Here is an 18059-nt window from a genome sequence, read left to right on the forward strand (position 1 = left end):
TCTGTGCTTGCCTGTGTTTCTGTCCTGGAGTGTGTTTCCGGTGTCCTGGAACGCACCCTGTCTGGTTGCCGGGCGAATTAGCTTGTTGGGAGATCGATGTTCACCAGCACCTGTATCCCATCAGTAACCTGCACACCTGTCCTGATCATCACCTCTCCCCTTCAAAAGCTCTGACCTGACATCCAATCCCTGCCAGATCGTTAGCCATGAACAGTATGTTGTGCCATAGTATCAGCCTCAAGTTGGATAGAATTTGTTTTGTTGTTTTTTAACGTATTGCTTGCCTTAAACTTATCTCCGTTTGTTCTGTCTTCAGTTACTCACCCGGATCATTTACCCCATTCCCACCTGGTCGTCGGAGGATTCCGCTACCCCATTGGATCCACCTATTTACTCCCATCAACTCACCACCGCTGCCCGCTACGCCACCTGGATATATCTACCCATTCACATTCACTTGTAAATAAATACTCACCTTCTTCCTACTCTCCTTGTCCTGGTCTGCTTCTGGGTTCGATTTTGAAAGAACGTGACAGTTTCTATATTCTGTGTTAGAAAGACGAGATGAAAGGTCTTATAAACTGCTTCTCTGTGACATCACAGGGTTGGATTAAAGGTAATAAAAATGGTGCTTTTCAAAAGGAGTTTCTAGCCAGAAGGAGGGTCTTTTCTTGCTCCCCAGGTCACAGTGAATGTCATTGTGTTTTTAAAACGGTTACCTTTTGATCATTGTTTTAATTTTTTTTCTTCTACAAAAGGTGGAAATGCACAGTTTTCACATATGTCGACACTGGTATTGTACTGGAGACAACGAACATGAGGCTGAAACGTGGTGAAGGAAAAGGTTATAAAGTCCCTAAAGTCCCAGTACATTTGAAGTATAGAAAATAAATATACAATGGGATATTCTGTCTCAACACAAGTGATGAGTTGAGTGATGTGTTTAGTGCAGCCACAGTTTAAATGAAAGAGACATGCAGGATTTCTAATACATGAACAAGCACATTGAATGAAAAGATACATTACTATAGGAGTTATTCATAAAAGGTTATGGTCAAATATTCTGAATAAGTCTCTATGTGGGTTTGGTTCTCCTAATTACCTGTCATGGTGGTTACTCTGTGAATCTTGGAGCGGGATCCGGGAGTGGTGCCACATATGTGCAGGGAGTATCGGGTCTGAGGTCGCAGGTTACTGAACTCCACAGAGCGAACGCTGTCGGGGAGAACAACGGACACCCTCTTTGTGTGAGCTTTACCTCTGGAGCTACCGGGAGCTTTAGTGGGGAAAGCCACGGTTCCATTAGGGCTCTGTTTTCGGATCTCAATGGTGGAGTTTACGACTCCAGCTACTCTGTCCTCTTCCCTGAGAGCAGCTCCCTCCTCCGCCTCTTCCTCCTCCTCTTCCTCACCCTCTGCCCTGTGCACTCTTCTGGACACAGTGAAGTTCTTAAACATGGCTGTTGGGGCCGACCATGTGAGGGTGAAGCCGTACGTGGTGATGTTCTGAACCTTCACAGAGCCAAGTCCACGGCCCACTCCTGTTCCTGCTTTCCTGGTGGTGTTTTTGGAAGACTGGATAGTTGCTGTCTTGTTGCTGAAGACTTTGACTTCAGAGGTGGTCTCCACAGTGGTCATGTTCACAACATACTGACTCTTCCGTGGGACTGGCTTCCCTTTGCCTGACCCTGTCTTCACAGTAGTTTTAGATGTGCCTGAGGAGATGTCTGCCTCTGTCTTAATGTCCTTTGTAAGGGTGATCTTGCCCGTCCCAGCCTTAGTGATATCAAAAGCCAATGACACCTTTGTAACGTTCATAGTCCCCTGAACTAATTTCACATTTTTGACTGTTTTCTTTCCAGATGTTAGAGTCACATTCTTCTCAGCCAACGTCGACTGCTCCAGAGTCTCTTTTCCTGACCGGGTTTTGTTCACAAACGTCTTCACAGTGCTTTGGGTGACATTGTCTTGAGGCTGGTCTTGGAGGTTGCCAGCTTCAGCATTGGCTTTACCTCCAGATTCCTCCTTCACTGTTCCTTTCAACTTCAGGTCAGGTTTAGACAGCTTCTTTATAACTGTCGTTTTGCCTTTGCTCTCTTGCTTTCTTCCTCCATGGTGTTTCAACAGAACCTGTCCGACGGTTGGTTGGCCCAGTCCAGTCTTGGTAGCATTGGAATGGGTGGTTTTGGTTTTAGTGACAGTAACCCCTTGTTTGGCTTGTGTCTTGGTGAGCCCTGCTTTTACACTTGTGGTCCCTTTCGTTTTGCTTTTGATGTCACCATCCTCTTTGGCGGCTGTAGGTTTCTTTTGCTCTGTTTTCTTCTGGAAGAGGATTTGGTCTGCTTTGGTCTTCTTCCCCTGCAGACTCTCTGTGATAGCACTGCTCTCAGGTGATGCCTTCAACGCCACCGTCTCCACCGTTATCTGGATTTTGTCTTTGGTACCTTCTGGAGATGAGAGAAAAAAAATGTGTTCCAATAAACACACAAGCATACAACTTAGAATGAAGGAATGTATATTAGGCATGCATTCTAAGTGGTGTGCTTGTGTGTGGCGACTGGAAGTTAACCTTCTAGCTGAATTGCAATAAAGAAAATCAGATCAAAGAAGACAAGTCAGATCAAATGAAGAAGGCACAGTAACTGACTTTTACTGCAGTCAGCTCCAGCTGTACATTTACTGCAGTCTAGACCAAGGAACCCTGGGAGGCAGACACACTTTCCCTTCTCACATTTCCCATTCGCACTGCAGTCATTGTGACATGGGGCTTTGGAGCAGGAAGCACCTGGTAGGAAGGGGAAGAGAGTATACAGTATGAAACCAGACAGAGCAAACATCAAAATATGAAATGTTAATGTTTTTACCAGAAAGACTGTATTTAATTCAAACTAGCCTCATGGATAATCTCCATATCAGAATGAAGTTATTATATGAAAGAGGTTTGCGACTAGGAGGTTACAGTTATGTGTAACTAAAGAAGACCAGTCATACATTTACTCTTCATGAGGGACATCTCTTTCTCCAGCCTGCCAACACGTCCTTTCAGTGCTGCCATCTCAGCCACACATCCCCCGGTGCAGGAGGTAGGAACCAGACTGATGCGGTGGGTCAGGGTTAGAGGAAAGCCAGGCTTCAGCTTCAGCTCATGGGTCTGGGTCTGCTCCTTGGTGCGGTTGCTAGCGTCGCTCTGGGTGTCCTTACTGATGCAGCCAGAGTCAGAAGTGATGAGCACCTTGATGGGGATGGGATGCGGCAGTGTGATGGAGGGTTTGTCTTTGGTTGTGGTCTTTGGACCACTGGCTGTGAGAGGCTTGAGGGGGGTTGAAGGGGCTGGAAGAATCTGATTGGCTTCGGTTGGGCTTAGGGCTTTCACAGTGGGCTTAGGGGTCTCTTTGGTGAGTTTGACGAGCGTGGCTGTTGGAGGTTTGAGGGGGGTTGAGGGGGCTGGATGTGTCTGATTGGTTGCAGTTGGGTTTAGGGCTTTCACAGTGGGCTTAAGGGTCTCTTTGGTGAGTTTGATGAACGTGGCTGTTGGAGGCTTGAGGGGAGTCGAGGGGGCTGGATGTGTCTGATTCACTGCAGCTGGGTTTAGGGTTTTCGGAGTGGGCTTAGGGGTCTCTTTGGTGAGTTTGACGAGCGTGGCTGTTGGAGGTTTGAGGGGGGTAGAGGGTGCTGGATGTGTCTGATTGGCTGCAGTTGGGCTTAGGGCTTTCACAGTGGGCTTAGGGGTCTCTTTGGTGAATTTAATAAACGTGGCTGTTGGAGGCTTAAGGGGGGTCGAGGGGGCTGGATGTGTCTGATTGGCTGCAGCTGGGTTTAGGGTTTTCGGAGTGGGCTTAGGAGTCTCTTTGGTGAGTTTGACGAGCGTGGCTGTTGGAGGTTTGAGGGGGGTTGAGGGGGCTTGATTAATCTGATTGGGTATAGTTGGGTTTAGGGCTTTCGGAGTGGGCTTAGGGGTCTCTTTGGTGAGTTTGACGAGCGTGGCTGTTGGAGGTTTGAGGGGGGTAGAGGGGGCTGGATGTGTCTCAGTGCCTGCAGTTGGGCTTAGGGCTTTCACAGTGGGCTTAGGGGTCTCTTTGGTGAGTTTGATAAACGTGGCTGTTGGAGGTTTGAGGGGGGCTGGATTAATCTGATTGGCTATAGTTGGGCTTAGGGCTTTCAGAGTAGGCTTAGGGGTCTCTTTGGTGACTTTCACGAGCGTGGCTGTTGGAGGTTTGATGGGGCTTGAGGGGGCTGGATGTGTCTGATTGGCTATAGTTGGGCTTAGGGCTTTCAGAGTAGGCTTAGGGGTCTCTTTGGTGAGTTTGACGAGCGTGGCTGTTGGAGGTTTGATGGGGCTTGAGGGGGCTGGATGTGTCTGATTGGCTATAGTTGGGCTTAGGGCTTTCAGAGTAGGCTTAGGGGTCTCTTTGGTGAGTTTGACGAGCGTGGCTGTTGGAGGTTTGATGGGGCTTGAGGGGGCTGGATGTGTCTGATTGGCTGCAGCTGGGTTTAGGGCTTTCAGGCTTTCAGAGTGGGCTTAGGGGTCTCTTTGGTGACTTTCACAAGCGTGGCTGCGGTTTTTGGTTTTGCGAGGGTGAGTAGGACGTAGGGTTTCGGTTCACTTCCTGTTCCTGTGGCGTTTCTTTTCTCATTGGTTACTGGAGTTTGAAGAGAGGGGAACGGGGTTAGCAGGAAGAGGAGGCCTAGAGAAAACAACATTTTGAGGCAGAATAGTTTTTGGATGGTCCGAATTCCAACAGTTCTATAAACTCCTTCCCCAGTGTCTCAGTGGAGAGGAGGCTAGACAATCCACCAGGGTTATCCTACAAATGAAAAAGAAAAAACAAGTCAGCCAAGACGAGTATACTCAGATTACAGTTTATTAACATATGCAAAGCCATTCTGGAACCAAGTCATAAAGTTAGGTTTGTGCTGTGGCCATTGGCTGTAGAGGTATGTAGTGACTACGAGCCAGAGGCTCAGTGCACAACAGATAAGCACTGTGTTCACTACTAGTAGTATATTCTGCGGTGCTGCTATACATTTTCACTGGACGTTTCCGCTCTCCTTCTCCAAACACATACACTGAATCCTTTTCTCACTTTGCTCCTAAACTATTCGTTTTTTTGCTCCCTCACCAGGTGAAGAAAGGGGCTATTATACCGTACAAACCCAACTACTTGTAGTAGCTCTCTCCAGAAGTCCTCCTTGAGCTCAAACCCCCACATCCAAACTGACAAAGATTACTTGGAATGCTTTCAATGAGAACATTATGCTTATCACAGGAGGTTGGTGGCACCTTAATTAGGGAGGACAGGCTGGTGGTAAAGGCTGGAGCGGAATCAGTGGCACATCTTTTTTTGTTATTAACCCATTTTGAGGAAAATATATATATTTTTGTTTTTTTACATATATATACATTTTACATACACATTTTGCATACACATTTTACATACATGGTACTTTTATATAAAGCAGTCACATAACAATAATACATTACCAAACATCAGCTCTTTAATCCCACCCCTCAGCCACTCTCAGCCCATCCCACCTATCACCATAGACCTCAGCTCTTTAATCCCACCCCTCAGCCTCTCTCAGCCCATCCCACCTATCACCATAGACCTCAGCTCTTTAATCCCACCCCTCAGCCACTCTCAACCCATCCCACCTATCACCATAGACCTCAGCTCTTTAATCCCACCCCTCAGCCACTCTCAACCCATCCCACCTATCACCATAGACCTCAGCTCTTTAATCCCACCCCTCAGCCACTCTCAGCCCATCCCACCTATCACCATAGACCTCAGCTCTTTAATCCCACCCCTCTGCCACTCTCAGCCCATCCCACCTATCACCATAGACCTCAGCTCTTTAATCCCACCCCTCAGCCACTCTCAGCCCATCCCACCTATCACCATAGACATCAGCTCTTTAATCCCACCCCTCAGCCACTCTCAGCCCATCCCACCTATCACCATAGACCTCAGCTCTTTAATCCCACCCCTCTGCCACTCTCAGCCCATCCCACCTATCACCATAGACCTCAGCTCTTTAATCCCACCCCTCAGCCACTCTCAGCCCATCCCACCTATCACCATAGACCTCAGCTCTTTAATCCCACCCCTCTGCCACTCTCAGCCCATCCCACCTATCACCATAGACCTCAGCTCTTTAATCCCACCCCTCAGCCACTCTCAGCCCATCCCACCTATCACCATAGACTTCAGCTCTTTAATCCCACCCCTCAGCCACTCTCAGCCCATCCCACCTATCACCATAGACCTCAGCTCTTTAATCCCACCCCTCAGCCACTCTCAGCCCATCCCACCTATCACCATAGACCTCAGCTCTTTAATCCCACCCCTCAGCCACTCTCAGCCCATCCCACCTATCACCATAGACCTCAGCTCTTTAATCCCACCCCTCTACCACTCTCAGCCCATCCCACCTATCACCATAGACCTCAGCTCTTTAATCCCACCCCTCTACCACTCTCAGCCCATCCCACCTATCACCATAGACCTCAGCTCTTTAATCCCACCCCTCTGCCACTCTCAGCCCATCCCACCTATCACCATAGACCTCAGCTCTTTAATCCCACCCCTCAGCCACTCTCAGCCCATCCCACCTATCACCATAGACCTCAGCTCTTTAATCCCACCCCTCAGCCACTCTCAGCCCATCCCACCTATCACCATAGACCTCAGCTCTTTAATCCCACCCCTCTGCCACTCTCAGCCCATCCCACCTATCACCATAGACCTCAGCTCTTTAATCCCACCCCTCTTCCACTCTCAGCCCATCCCACCTATCACCATAGACCTCAGCTCTTTAATCCCACCCCTCTACCACTCTCAGCCCATCCCACCTATCACCATAGACCTCAGCTCTTTAATCCCACCCCTCTACCACTCTCAGCCCATCCCACCTATCACCATAGACCTCAGCTCTTTAATCCCACCCCTCTGCCACTCTCAGCCCATCCCACCTATCACCATAGACCTCAGCTCTTTAATCCCACCCCTCAGCCACTCTCAGCCCATCCCACCTATCACCATAGACCTCAGCTCTTTAATCCCACCCCTCTGCCACTCTCAGCCCATCCCACCTATCACCATAGACCTCAGCTCTTTAATCCCACCCCTCAGCCACTCTCAGCCCATCCCACCTATCACCATAGACCTCAGCTCTTTAATCCCACCCCTCTACCACTCTCAGCCCATCCCACCTATCACCATAGACCTCAGCTCTTTAATCCCACCCCTCACCACTCTCAGCCCATCCCACCTATCACCATAGACCTCAGCTCTTTAATCCCACCCCTCTGCCACTCTCAGCCCATCCCACCTATCACCATAGACCTCAGCTCTTTAATCCCACCCCTCAGCCACTCTCAGCCCATCCCACCTATCACCATAGACCTCAGCTCTTTAATCCCACCCCTCAGCCACTCTCAGCCCATCCCACCTATCACCATAGACCTCAGCTCTTTAATCCCACCCCTCTGCCACTCTCAGCCCATCCCACCTATCACCATAGACCTCAGCTCTTTAATCCCACCCCTCAGCCACTCTCAGCCCATCCCACCTATCACCATAGACCTCAGCTCTTTAATCCCACCCCTCTGCCACTCTCAGCCCATCCCACCTATCACCATAGACCTCAGCTCTTTAATCCCATATAAACTTGTCCCTTTTTCAGGACCCTGTCTTTCAAAGATAATTAGTAGAAATCCAAATAACTTCACAGATCTTCATTGTAAAGGGTTTAAACCCTGTTTCCCATCCTTGTTCAATGAACCATAAACAATTATGAACATGCACCTGTGGAATGGTCATTAAGACACTAACAGTTTACAGACGGTAGGCAATTAAGGTCACAGTTACGAAAACTTAGGACACTACCTTTTTGAGGCCTTTCTACTAACTCTGAAAAACACCAAAAGAAAGATGCCCAGGGTCCCTGCTCATCTGCGTGAACGTGCCTTGGGCATTCTGCAAGGAGGCATGAGGACTGCAGATGTGGCCAGGGCAATAAATTGCCATGTCCGTACTGTGAGACACCTAAGACAGTGCTACAGGGAGACAGAACAGACAGCTGATCTTCCTCACAGTGACAGACCACGTGTAACAACACCTGCACAGGATCGGTACATCCGAACATCACACCTGCGGGACAGGTACAGGATGGCAACAACAACTGCTCAATTTATACCAGGAACGCACAATCCCTCAATCAGTGCTCAGACTGTCTGCGATAGGCTGAGAGAGGCTGGACTGAGGGTTGTAGGCCTGTTGTAAGGCAGGTCCTCACCAGACATCATCAGCAACAACTTCGCCTATGGGCACAAACCCACCGTCGCTTGACCAGACAGGACTGGCAAAAAGTGCTCTTCACTGACGAGTTGCGGTTTTGTCTCACCATAGGTGACGGTAGGATTCACGTTTATTGTCGAAGGAGTGAGCGTTACACTGAGGCCTGTACTCTGGAGCGGGATCGATTTGGAGGTGGAGGGTCCCTTGTGGTCTGTGGCGGTGTATCACAGCATCATCGGACTGAGCTTGTTGTCGTTGCAGGCAATCTCAACGCTATGCGTTACAGGGAAGACATCTTCCTCCCTCATGTGGTACCCTTCCTGCAGGCTCATCCTGACATGACCCTCCAGCATGACAATGCTCGTTCTGTGCGTGATTTCCTGCAAGACAGGAATGTCACTGTTCTGCCATGGCCAGCGAAGTCCTCAATCCCATTGAGCATGTCTGGGACATGTTGGATCGGAGGGTGAGGACTGGGGACATTCCCCCCAGAATTGTCCGGGAACTTGCAGGTGCCTTGGTGGAATGGTGGGGTAACATCTCACAGCAAGAACTGGCAAATCTGGTGTAGTCCATGAGGAGGGGATGCTCTGCAGTACTTAATGCAGCTGGCGGCCAAACTGTTACTTTTGATTTTGACCCCCTCTTTGTTCAGGGACACATTATTCAATTTCTGTTTTCCACTTGCCTCCATTTTTGTGTCAGTGCTGCAATCAGTTGTTTGTACATTTGTATTGAGCAGATATTCCCATATATTTTCGAAGGCTGCATATGTGACATAACTCCTCCGTTTCTATTCATAATATCATGAATAAATATAACACCATTTTAAAACATTTTTTCCATAAAGATGTTTTTTTTAAATTAATCAGTATGTTTGAGTTTAACCATAACATTTGTTGTAATATTTGCTTTATCTTTTATGAAGGATAAAACTGAAATTGTAACCATTTTTGTATGGCTTGTTTAAGAAAGGCCAATATTTTAAACAAAATTTTATTTTCAATTAGTCAGAAATGAGAAGTTGTAATCTGTATAAAGGCAAAAAGGCATTTTTTTTCAAACAAAGGATGAGCCTTTCTTAATAATGTACTGGAGAACCATTTTGGGTTTAGTATAATTTAGGTATGAGTGAAGCTTTTACTGAGAGGTTTAAGCTTTAATATTTAATCATTTTAGCCCCCCAAACTCATATTCATTATATAAATAGGCACGTTTCATTTTGTCTGGCTTAGCATTCCAAATAAAATGAAATATTTTCTGCTCATATGATTTAAAAAACGAGTCTTCTAGAGTAGGCAGTGCCATTAGTAAGTAAGTTAACTGTGATAAAACCAAAGAGTTATTCAATGTGTCTTTCCATAAATAGACAAGTATTTACATGGTTGCAGAATTGTATCCATTTTTGCTAACTTTCTATTGAAATTGATTGTGGAAAGTGTTGTTTTTTTAGATGTGAATAACAAGTATGTCTACTTCTCCATCCGCCCATTAAAGTGGTAAACTACAAGGTAGTGTAAACAATGTATTTTTTAACGATCCAGTACATATTATGGTACACTTGTCATAATTAGGTATGCACACATTTAAGTCCTTTGGATAAAAGCGTCTGCTAAATGGCATATATTAGGTACACTTGTCATAATTAGGTTTTAGTCCAGAGAGGCTAGAAAAGTGATCAAGATCTTCAATGAGACTGTGCAGGGATCCAGATTGTGGACTTAAGTTAACACTTGAGTCGTCGGTATGCATTGACACTGAGACTGTGCAGGGATCCAGATTGTGGACTTAAGTTAACACTTGAGTCGTCGGTATGCATTGACACTGAGACTGTGCAGGGATCCAGATTGTGGACTTAAGTAAACACTTGAGTCGTCGGTATGCATTGACACTGAGACTGTGCAGGGATCCAGATTGTGGACTTAAGTAAACACTTGAGTCGTCGGTATGCATTGACACTGAGACTGTGCAGGGATCCAGATTGTGGACTTAAGTAAACACTTGAGTCGTCGGTATGCATTGACACTGAGACTGTGCAGGGATCCAGATTGTGGACTTAAGTAAACACTTGAGTCGTCGGTATGCATTGACACTGAGACTGTGCAGGGATCCAGATTGTGGACTTAAGTAAACACTTGAGTCGTCGGTATGCATTGACACTGAGACTGTGCAGGGATCCAGATTGTGGACTTAAGTAAACACTTGAGTCGTCGGTATGCATTGACACTGAGACTGTGCAGGGATCCAGATTGTGGACTTAAGTAAACACTTGAGTCGTCGGTATGCATTGACACTGAGACTGTGCAGGGATCCAGATTGTGGACTTAAGTAAACACTTGAGTCGTCGGTATGCATTGACACTGAGACTGTGCAGGGATCCAGATTGTGGACTTAAGTAAACACTTGAGTCGTCGGTATGCATTGACACTGAGACTGTGCAGGGATCCAGATTGTGGACTTAAGTAAACACTTGAGTCGTCGGTATGCATTGACACTGAGACTGTGCAGGGATCCAGATTGTGGACTTAAGTAAACACTTGAGTCGTCGGTATGCATTGACACTGAGACTGTGCAGGGATCCAGATTGTGGACTTAAGTAAACACTTGAGTCGTCGGTATGCATTGACACTGAGACTGTGCAGGGATCCAGATTGTGGACTTAAGTAAACACTTGAGTCGTCGGTATGCATTGACACTGAGACTGTGCAGGGATCCAGATTGTGGACTTAAGTAAACACTTGAGTCGTCGGTATGCATTGACACTGAGACTGTGCAGGGATCCAGATTGTGGACTTAAGTAAACACTTGAGTCGTCGGTATGCATTGACACTGAGACTGTGCAGGGATCCAGATTGTGGACTTAAGTAAACACTTGACGGTATGCATTGACACTGAGACTGTGCAGGGATCCAGATTGTGGACTTAAGTAAACACTTGAGTCGTCGGTATGCATTGACACTGAGACTGTGCAGGGATCCAGATTGTGGACTTAAGTAAACACTTGAGTCGTCGGTATGCATTGACACTGAGACTGTGCAGGGATCCAGATTGTGGACTTAAGTAAACACTTGAGTCGTCGGTATGCATTGACACTGAGACTGTGCAGGGATCCAGATTGTGGACTTAAGTAAACACTTGAGTCGTCGGTATGCATTGACACTGAGACTGTGCAGGGATCCAGATTGTGGACTTAAGTAAACACTTGAGTCGTCGGTATGCATTGACACTGAGACTGTGCAGGGATCCAGATTGTGGACTTAAGTAAACACTTGAGTCGTCGGTATGCATTGACACTGAGACTGTGCAGGGATCCAGATTGTGGACTTAAGTAAACACTTGAGTCGTCGGTATGCATTGACACTGAGACTGTGCAGGGATCCAGATTGTGGACTTAAGTAAACACTTGAGTCGTCGGTATGCATTGACACTGAGACTGTGCAGGGATCCAGATTGTGGACTTAAGTAAACACTTGAGTCGTCGGTATGCATTGACACTGAGACTGTGCAGGGATCCAGATTGTGGACTTAAGTAAACACTTGAGTCGTCGGTATGCATTGACACTGAGACTGTGCAGGGATCCAGATTGTGGACTTAAGTAAACACTTGAGTCGTCGGTATGCATTGACACTGAGACTGTGCAGGGATCCAGATTGTGGACTTAAGTAAACACTTGAGTCGTCGGTATGCATTGACACTGAGACTGTGCAGGGATCCAGATTGTGGACTTAAGTAAACACTTGAGTCGTCGGTATGCATTGACACTGAGACTGTGCAGGGATCCAGATTGTGGACTTAAGTAAACACTTGAGTCGTCGGTATGCATTGACACTGAGACTGTGCAGGGATCCAGATTGTGGACTTAAGTAAACACTTGAGTCGTCGGTATGCATTGACACTGAGACTGTGCAGGGATCCAGATTGTGGACTTAAGTAAACACTTGAGTCGTCGGTATGCATTGACACTGAGACTGTGCAGGGATCCAGATTGTGGACTTAAGTAAACACTTGAGTCGTCGGTATGCATTGACACTGAGACTGTGCAGGGATCCAGATTGTGGACTTAAGTAAACACTTGAGTCGTCGGTATGCATTGACACTGAGACTGTGCAGGGATCCAGATTGTGGACTTAAGTAAACACTTGAGTCGTCGGTATGCATTGACACTGAGACTGTGCAGGGATCCAGATTGTGGACTTAAGTAAACACTTGAGTCGTCGGTATGCATTGACACTGAGACTGTGCAGGGATCCAGATTGTGGACTTAAGTAAAAACACTTGAGACTGTGCAGGGATCCAGATTGTGGACTTAAGTAAACACTTATGCATGCATTGACACTGAGACTGTGCAGGGATCCAGATTGTGGACTTAAGTAAACACTTGAGTCGTCGGTATGCATTGACACTGAGACTGTGCAGGGATCCAGATTGTGGACTTAAGTAAACACTTGAGTCGTCGGTATGCATTGACACTGAGACTGTGCAGGGATCCAGATTGTGGACTTAAGTAAACACTTGAGTCGTCGGTATGCATTGACACTGAGACTGTGCAGGGATCCAGATTGTGGACTTAAGTAAACACTTGAGTCGTCGGTATGCATTGACACTGAGACTGTGCAGGGATCCAGATTGTGGACTTAAGTAAACACTTGAGTCGTCGGTATGCATTGACACTGAGACTGTGCAGGGATCCAGATTGTGGACTTAAGTAAACACTTGAGTCGTCGGTATGCATTGACACTGAGACTGTGCAGGGATCCAGATTGTGGACTTAAGTAAACACTTGAGTCGTCGGTATGCATTGACACTGAGACTGTGCAGGGATCCAGATTGTGGACTTAAGTAAACACTTGAGTCGTCGGTATGCATTGACACTGAGACTGTGCAGGGATCCAGATTGTGGACTTAAGTAAACACTTGAGTCGTCGGTATGCATTGACACTGAGACTGTGCAGGGATCCAGATTGTGGACTTAAGTAAACACTTGAGTCGTCGGTATGCATTGACACTGAGACTGTGCAGGGATCCAGATTGTGGACTTAAGTAAACACTTGAGTCGTCGGTATGCATTGACACTGAGACTGTGCAGGGATCCAGATTGTGGAGTAAACACTTGAGTCGTCGGTATGCATTGACACTGAGACTGTGCAGGGATCAGATTGTGGACTTAAGTAAACACTTGAGTCGTCGGTATGCATTGACACTGAGACTGTGCAGGGATCCAGATTGTGGACTTAAGTAAACACTTGAGTCGTCGGTATGCATTGACACTGAGACTGTGCAGGGATCCAGATTGTGGACTTAAGTAAACACTTGAGTCGTCGGTATGCATTGACACTGAGACTGTGCAGGGATCCAGATTGTGGACTTAAGTAAACACTTGAGTCGTCGGTATGCATTGACACTGAGACTGTGCAGGGATCCAGATTGTGGACTTAAGTAAACACTTGAGGTCGGTATGACACTGGGGACAGATTGTGGCTTGTAAACACTTGAGTCCAGCATTGACACTGGACTTCCAGATTGTGGACTTAAGTAAACACTTGAATGCATTGACACTGAGACTGTGCAGGGATCCAGATTGTGGACTTAAGTAAACACTTGAGTCGTCGGTATGCATTGACACTGAGACTGTGCAGGGATCCAGATTGTGGACTTAAGTAAACACTTGAGTCGTCGGTATGCATTGACACTGAGACTGTGCAGGGATCCAGATTGTGGACTTAAGTAAACACTTGAGTCGTCGGTATGCATTGACACTGAGACTGTGCAGGGATCCAGATTGTGGACTTAAGTAAACACTTGAGTCGTCGGTATGCATTGACACTGAGACTGTGCAGGGATCCAGATTGTGGACTTAAGTAAACACTTGAGTCGTCGGTATGCATTGACACTGAGACTGTGCAGGGATCCAGATTGTGGACTTAAGTAAACACTTGAGTCGTCGGTATGCATTGACACTGAGACTGTGCAGGGATCCAGATTGTGGACTTAAGTAAACACTTGAGTCGTCGGTATGCATTGACACTGAGACTGTGCAGGGATCCAGATTGTGGACTTAAGTAAACACTTGTAAACATCCAGATTGTTCGGTATGCATTGACACTGAGACTGTGCAGGGATCCAGATTGTGGACTTAAGTAAACACTTGAACATTGACACTGAGACTGTGCAGGGATCCAGATTGTGGACTTAAGTAAACACTTGAGTCGTCGGTATGCATTGACACTGAGACTGTGCAGGGATCCAGATTGTGGACTTAAGTAAACACTTGAGTCGTCGGTATGCATTGACACTGAGACTGTGCAGGGATCAGATTGTGGACTTAAGTAAACACTTGAGTCGTCGGTATGCATTGACACTGAGACTGTGCAGGGATCCAGATTGTGGACTTAAGTAAACACTTGAGTCGTCGGTATGCATTGACACTGAGACTGTGCAGGGATCCAGATTGTGGACTTAAGTAAACACTTGAGTCGTCGGTATGCATTGACACTGAGACTGTGCAGGGATCCAGATTGTGGACTTAAGTAAACACTTGAGTCGTCGGTATGCATTGACACTGAGACTGTGCAGGGATCCAGATTGTGGACTTAAGTAAACACTTGAGTCGTCGGTATGCATTGACACTGAGACTGTGCAGGGATCCAGATTGTGGACTTAAGTAAACACTTGAGTCGTCGGTATGCATTGACACTGAGACTGTGCAGGGATCCAGATTGTGGACTTAAGTAAACACTTGAGTCGTCGGTATGCATTGACACTGAGACTGTGCAGGGATCCAGATTGTGGACTTAAGTAAACACTTGAGTCGTCGGTATGCATTGACACTGAGACTGTGCAGGGATCCAGATTGTGGACTTAAGTAAACACTTGAGTCGTCGGTATGCATTGACACTGAGACTGTGCAGGGATCCAGATTGTGGACTTAAGTAAACACTTGAGTCGTCGGTATGCATTGACACTGAGACTGTGCAGGGATCCAGATTGTGGACTTAAGTAAACACTTGAGTCGTCGGTATGCATTGACACTGAGACTGTGCAGGGATCCAGATTTGACTTAAGACACTGAGAAACAGATTGTGGAACTTGAGTCGTCGGATGCATTGACACTGAGACTGTGCAGGGATCCAGATTGTGGACTTAAGTAAACACTTGAGTCGTCGGTATGCATTGACACTGAGACTGTGCAGGGATCCAGATTGTGGACTTAAGTAAACACTTGAGTCGTCGGTATGCATTGACACTGAGACTGTGCAGGGATCCAGATTGTGGACTTAAGTAAACACTTGATTGACACTGAGACTGTGCAGGGATTAAGTAAACACTTGAGTCGTCGGTATGCATTGACACTGAGACTGTGCAGGGATCCAGATTGTGGACTTAAGTAAACACTTGAGTGTCTTACATGCATTGACACTGAGACTGTGCAGGGATCCAGATTGTGGACTTAAGTAAACACACGGTATGCATTGACACTGAGACTGTGCAGGGATCCAGATTGTGGAAGTAAACACTTGATGCTCGGATTGACACTGAACTGTGCAGGGATCCAGATTGTGGACTTTAAAATCTTAATTGACACTGAGACTGTGCAGGGATCCAGATTGTGGACTTAAGTAAACACTTGAGTAGCTAGTATGCATTGACACTGAGACTGTGCAGGGATCCAGTGGACTTAAGTAAACATCGTCGGTATGCATTGACACTGAGACTGTGCAGGGATCCAGATTGTGGACTTAAGTAAACACTTGAGTCGTCGGTATGCATTGACACTGAGACTGTGCAGGGATAAACCAGATTGTGTGACACTTCCAGATTGTTAGTCGTCGGTATTGACACTGAGACTGTGCAGGGATCCAGATTGTGGACTTAAGTAAACACTTGAGTTCGGTATGCATTGACACTGAGACTGTGCAGGGATCCAGATTGTGGACTTAAGCTACTTGAGTCGTCGGTATGCATTGACACTGAGACTGTGCAGGGATCCAGATTGTGGACTTTGGGTATGCATTGACACTGAGACTGTGCAGGGATCCAGATTGTGGACTTAAGTAAACATTCATGCATTGACACTGTTTTTATCTCCTGGATTTCTATCCCTTTGATGTTCTTGTTGGATCTCATTTTAATAGCAGCATTTCAATGGCAATTATAAATAGATGTGGAGACAACGGACAGCCTTGTTTTACTCCTCTTAAAGCTCAATACTTTCTGAGAAGTAACATTATTTACTATTTTACATCTGGGGTTGAACATAACTTTAACTCATTGTATAAGAGATTCGGAAATTGAGGCATTTATTTATAAATTCTTGTCATACTTTATGACCTTTTCAAAATGCTATGAAGACCAGGTTGTATCATTGATGTTTCATAATGTTCAATTGTTTCAAATAATTGCCATATATTAGCTCCTATATATTACCATTTAAAAAACCTGTCTGATCAGGATGAACAATATCTTAAAACCTTTTTCATTCTATGTGCTATGCATTTCGCCAGGATTTTGATCACAACATTGAAGTGTAAGGGGCCTCCAGTTTTTTAAATGGGTTGAATGTAAATAATATACATCAAACTCATGATTTCAATTATTTTGTATTCCATTCCATTTCCTCCGTTCCAGACGTTATTTGAGCCGTCCTCCCCTCAGCAGTCTCCACTGATGCTTAGTACAGTACAGTACAGTTAAAGAGCTTGGGCAAGCAAGGGAATATCTGGAAAGCATTTTACACATAGATACTCTGATGACAGAAATAACAAATATTTCTCTCACTGGATGGCTAACTCCAATGGCTGATTAAATGATAAGTTTGCAAGTTACTTCATTTTGTAGTAGGAAAAGGTGTCAGGACTGGGAACTGAGACCTAGAGAGTCCTGCTGCCCTGTAGGTGGTGAGGCTGTGCAGAGGTGGAACAGAGCCTTACTGTATGCTGCTCACTGTGCGTCTTTGACTAATGAATGTCTTACATCATATGAACCCGCGCCTTATGAAAACCACCAGGAGAAATATGCTCAGATTAAATGTATTTCTTAAATCTCAGGAATGAATTGAATGAGGAAGCACATAGCTATGCAGTAGCTAGTACATTAGGAGCACACAGAGCATCTGTAATATAATGACATTTATGAAGGTTGTGCACAACTGCTGTGTTAAATAAATGATTTATTATTTCACAATAATTTATTGATTGTTTCAAATTTTTTGGGGGACAGTTTTATGGCTACTGATAAAGCGTTACTAAAACACCCAGACTACAACCATGCTTCTCACCACTATTCATGCATTGTTGTTCCATTGTACTGTACCTCAACTAATTACATGTACAACTAAGTTCTGCAATTAGATTACAACTCGTTAGTAAGTACATTAACTTTTTGTAATTGGAGAACAATACTAGTAAATTCATGACTATTAACATTAGTACTGACTTGGAATGATGTAGATCATTGATCATTCAGCACTGGCCTCTCTTCTCACATACCCCACAGATTTAAGAACATAGACTGATGATGACCATATTTCATTGTATTTCATTGTATTTCAAATGTAGTATTCCTATGACTTTATTTAACTATAGATGCTTGACTCTGTTATTTTAATTGTTCATTCATTAATTTAAAAAAATGTTTGAATAACATCATTATCCATAAGTTTGTAGGAAAAGGTGAAACTTACCTGGACAATAATTCCCTCCTGTGACTTAGTGTGTACCAGTCTTTTGCACCTCATATAGACTTCTGCCCAGGCATGAAGGA

At 45.6% G+C, this 18059-nt stretch overlaps 1 protein-coding gene across 1 annotated transcript; it reads right to left on the bottom strand.

Annotated features, from left to right (window-relative positions):
• Positions 1-1102: 1102 nt before the first annotated feature.
• On the bottom strand, positions 1103-4491 carry LOC124022283 (the record flags this gene model as incomplete). The annotated part of the gene is made up of 3 exons (XM_046337209.1): positions 2991-4491; positions 2647-2784; positions 1103-2446 (listed from the first exon to the last, which is right to left on the bottom strand). Coding segments are annotated over exons 1-3 (1546 nt in total), but the record flags the coding sequence as incomplete, so codon positions are not given.
• Between the last annotated feature and the right edge of the window lie 13568 nt (positions 4492-18059).

The sequence above is a fragment of the Oncorhynchus gorbuscha genome, unplaced genomic scaffold, assembly GCF_021184085.1.
Source record: "Oncorhynchus gorbuscha isolate QuinsamMale2020 ecotype Even-year unplaced genomic scaffold, OgorEven_v1.0 Un_scaffold_1315, whole genome shotgun sequence".
In the NCBI taxonomy this organism is placed as follows: Eukaryota; Metazoa; Chordata; class Actinopteri; order Salmoniformes; family Salmonidae; genus Oncorhynchus; species Oncorhynchus gorbuscha.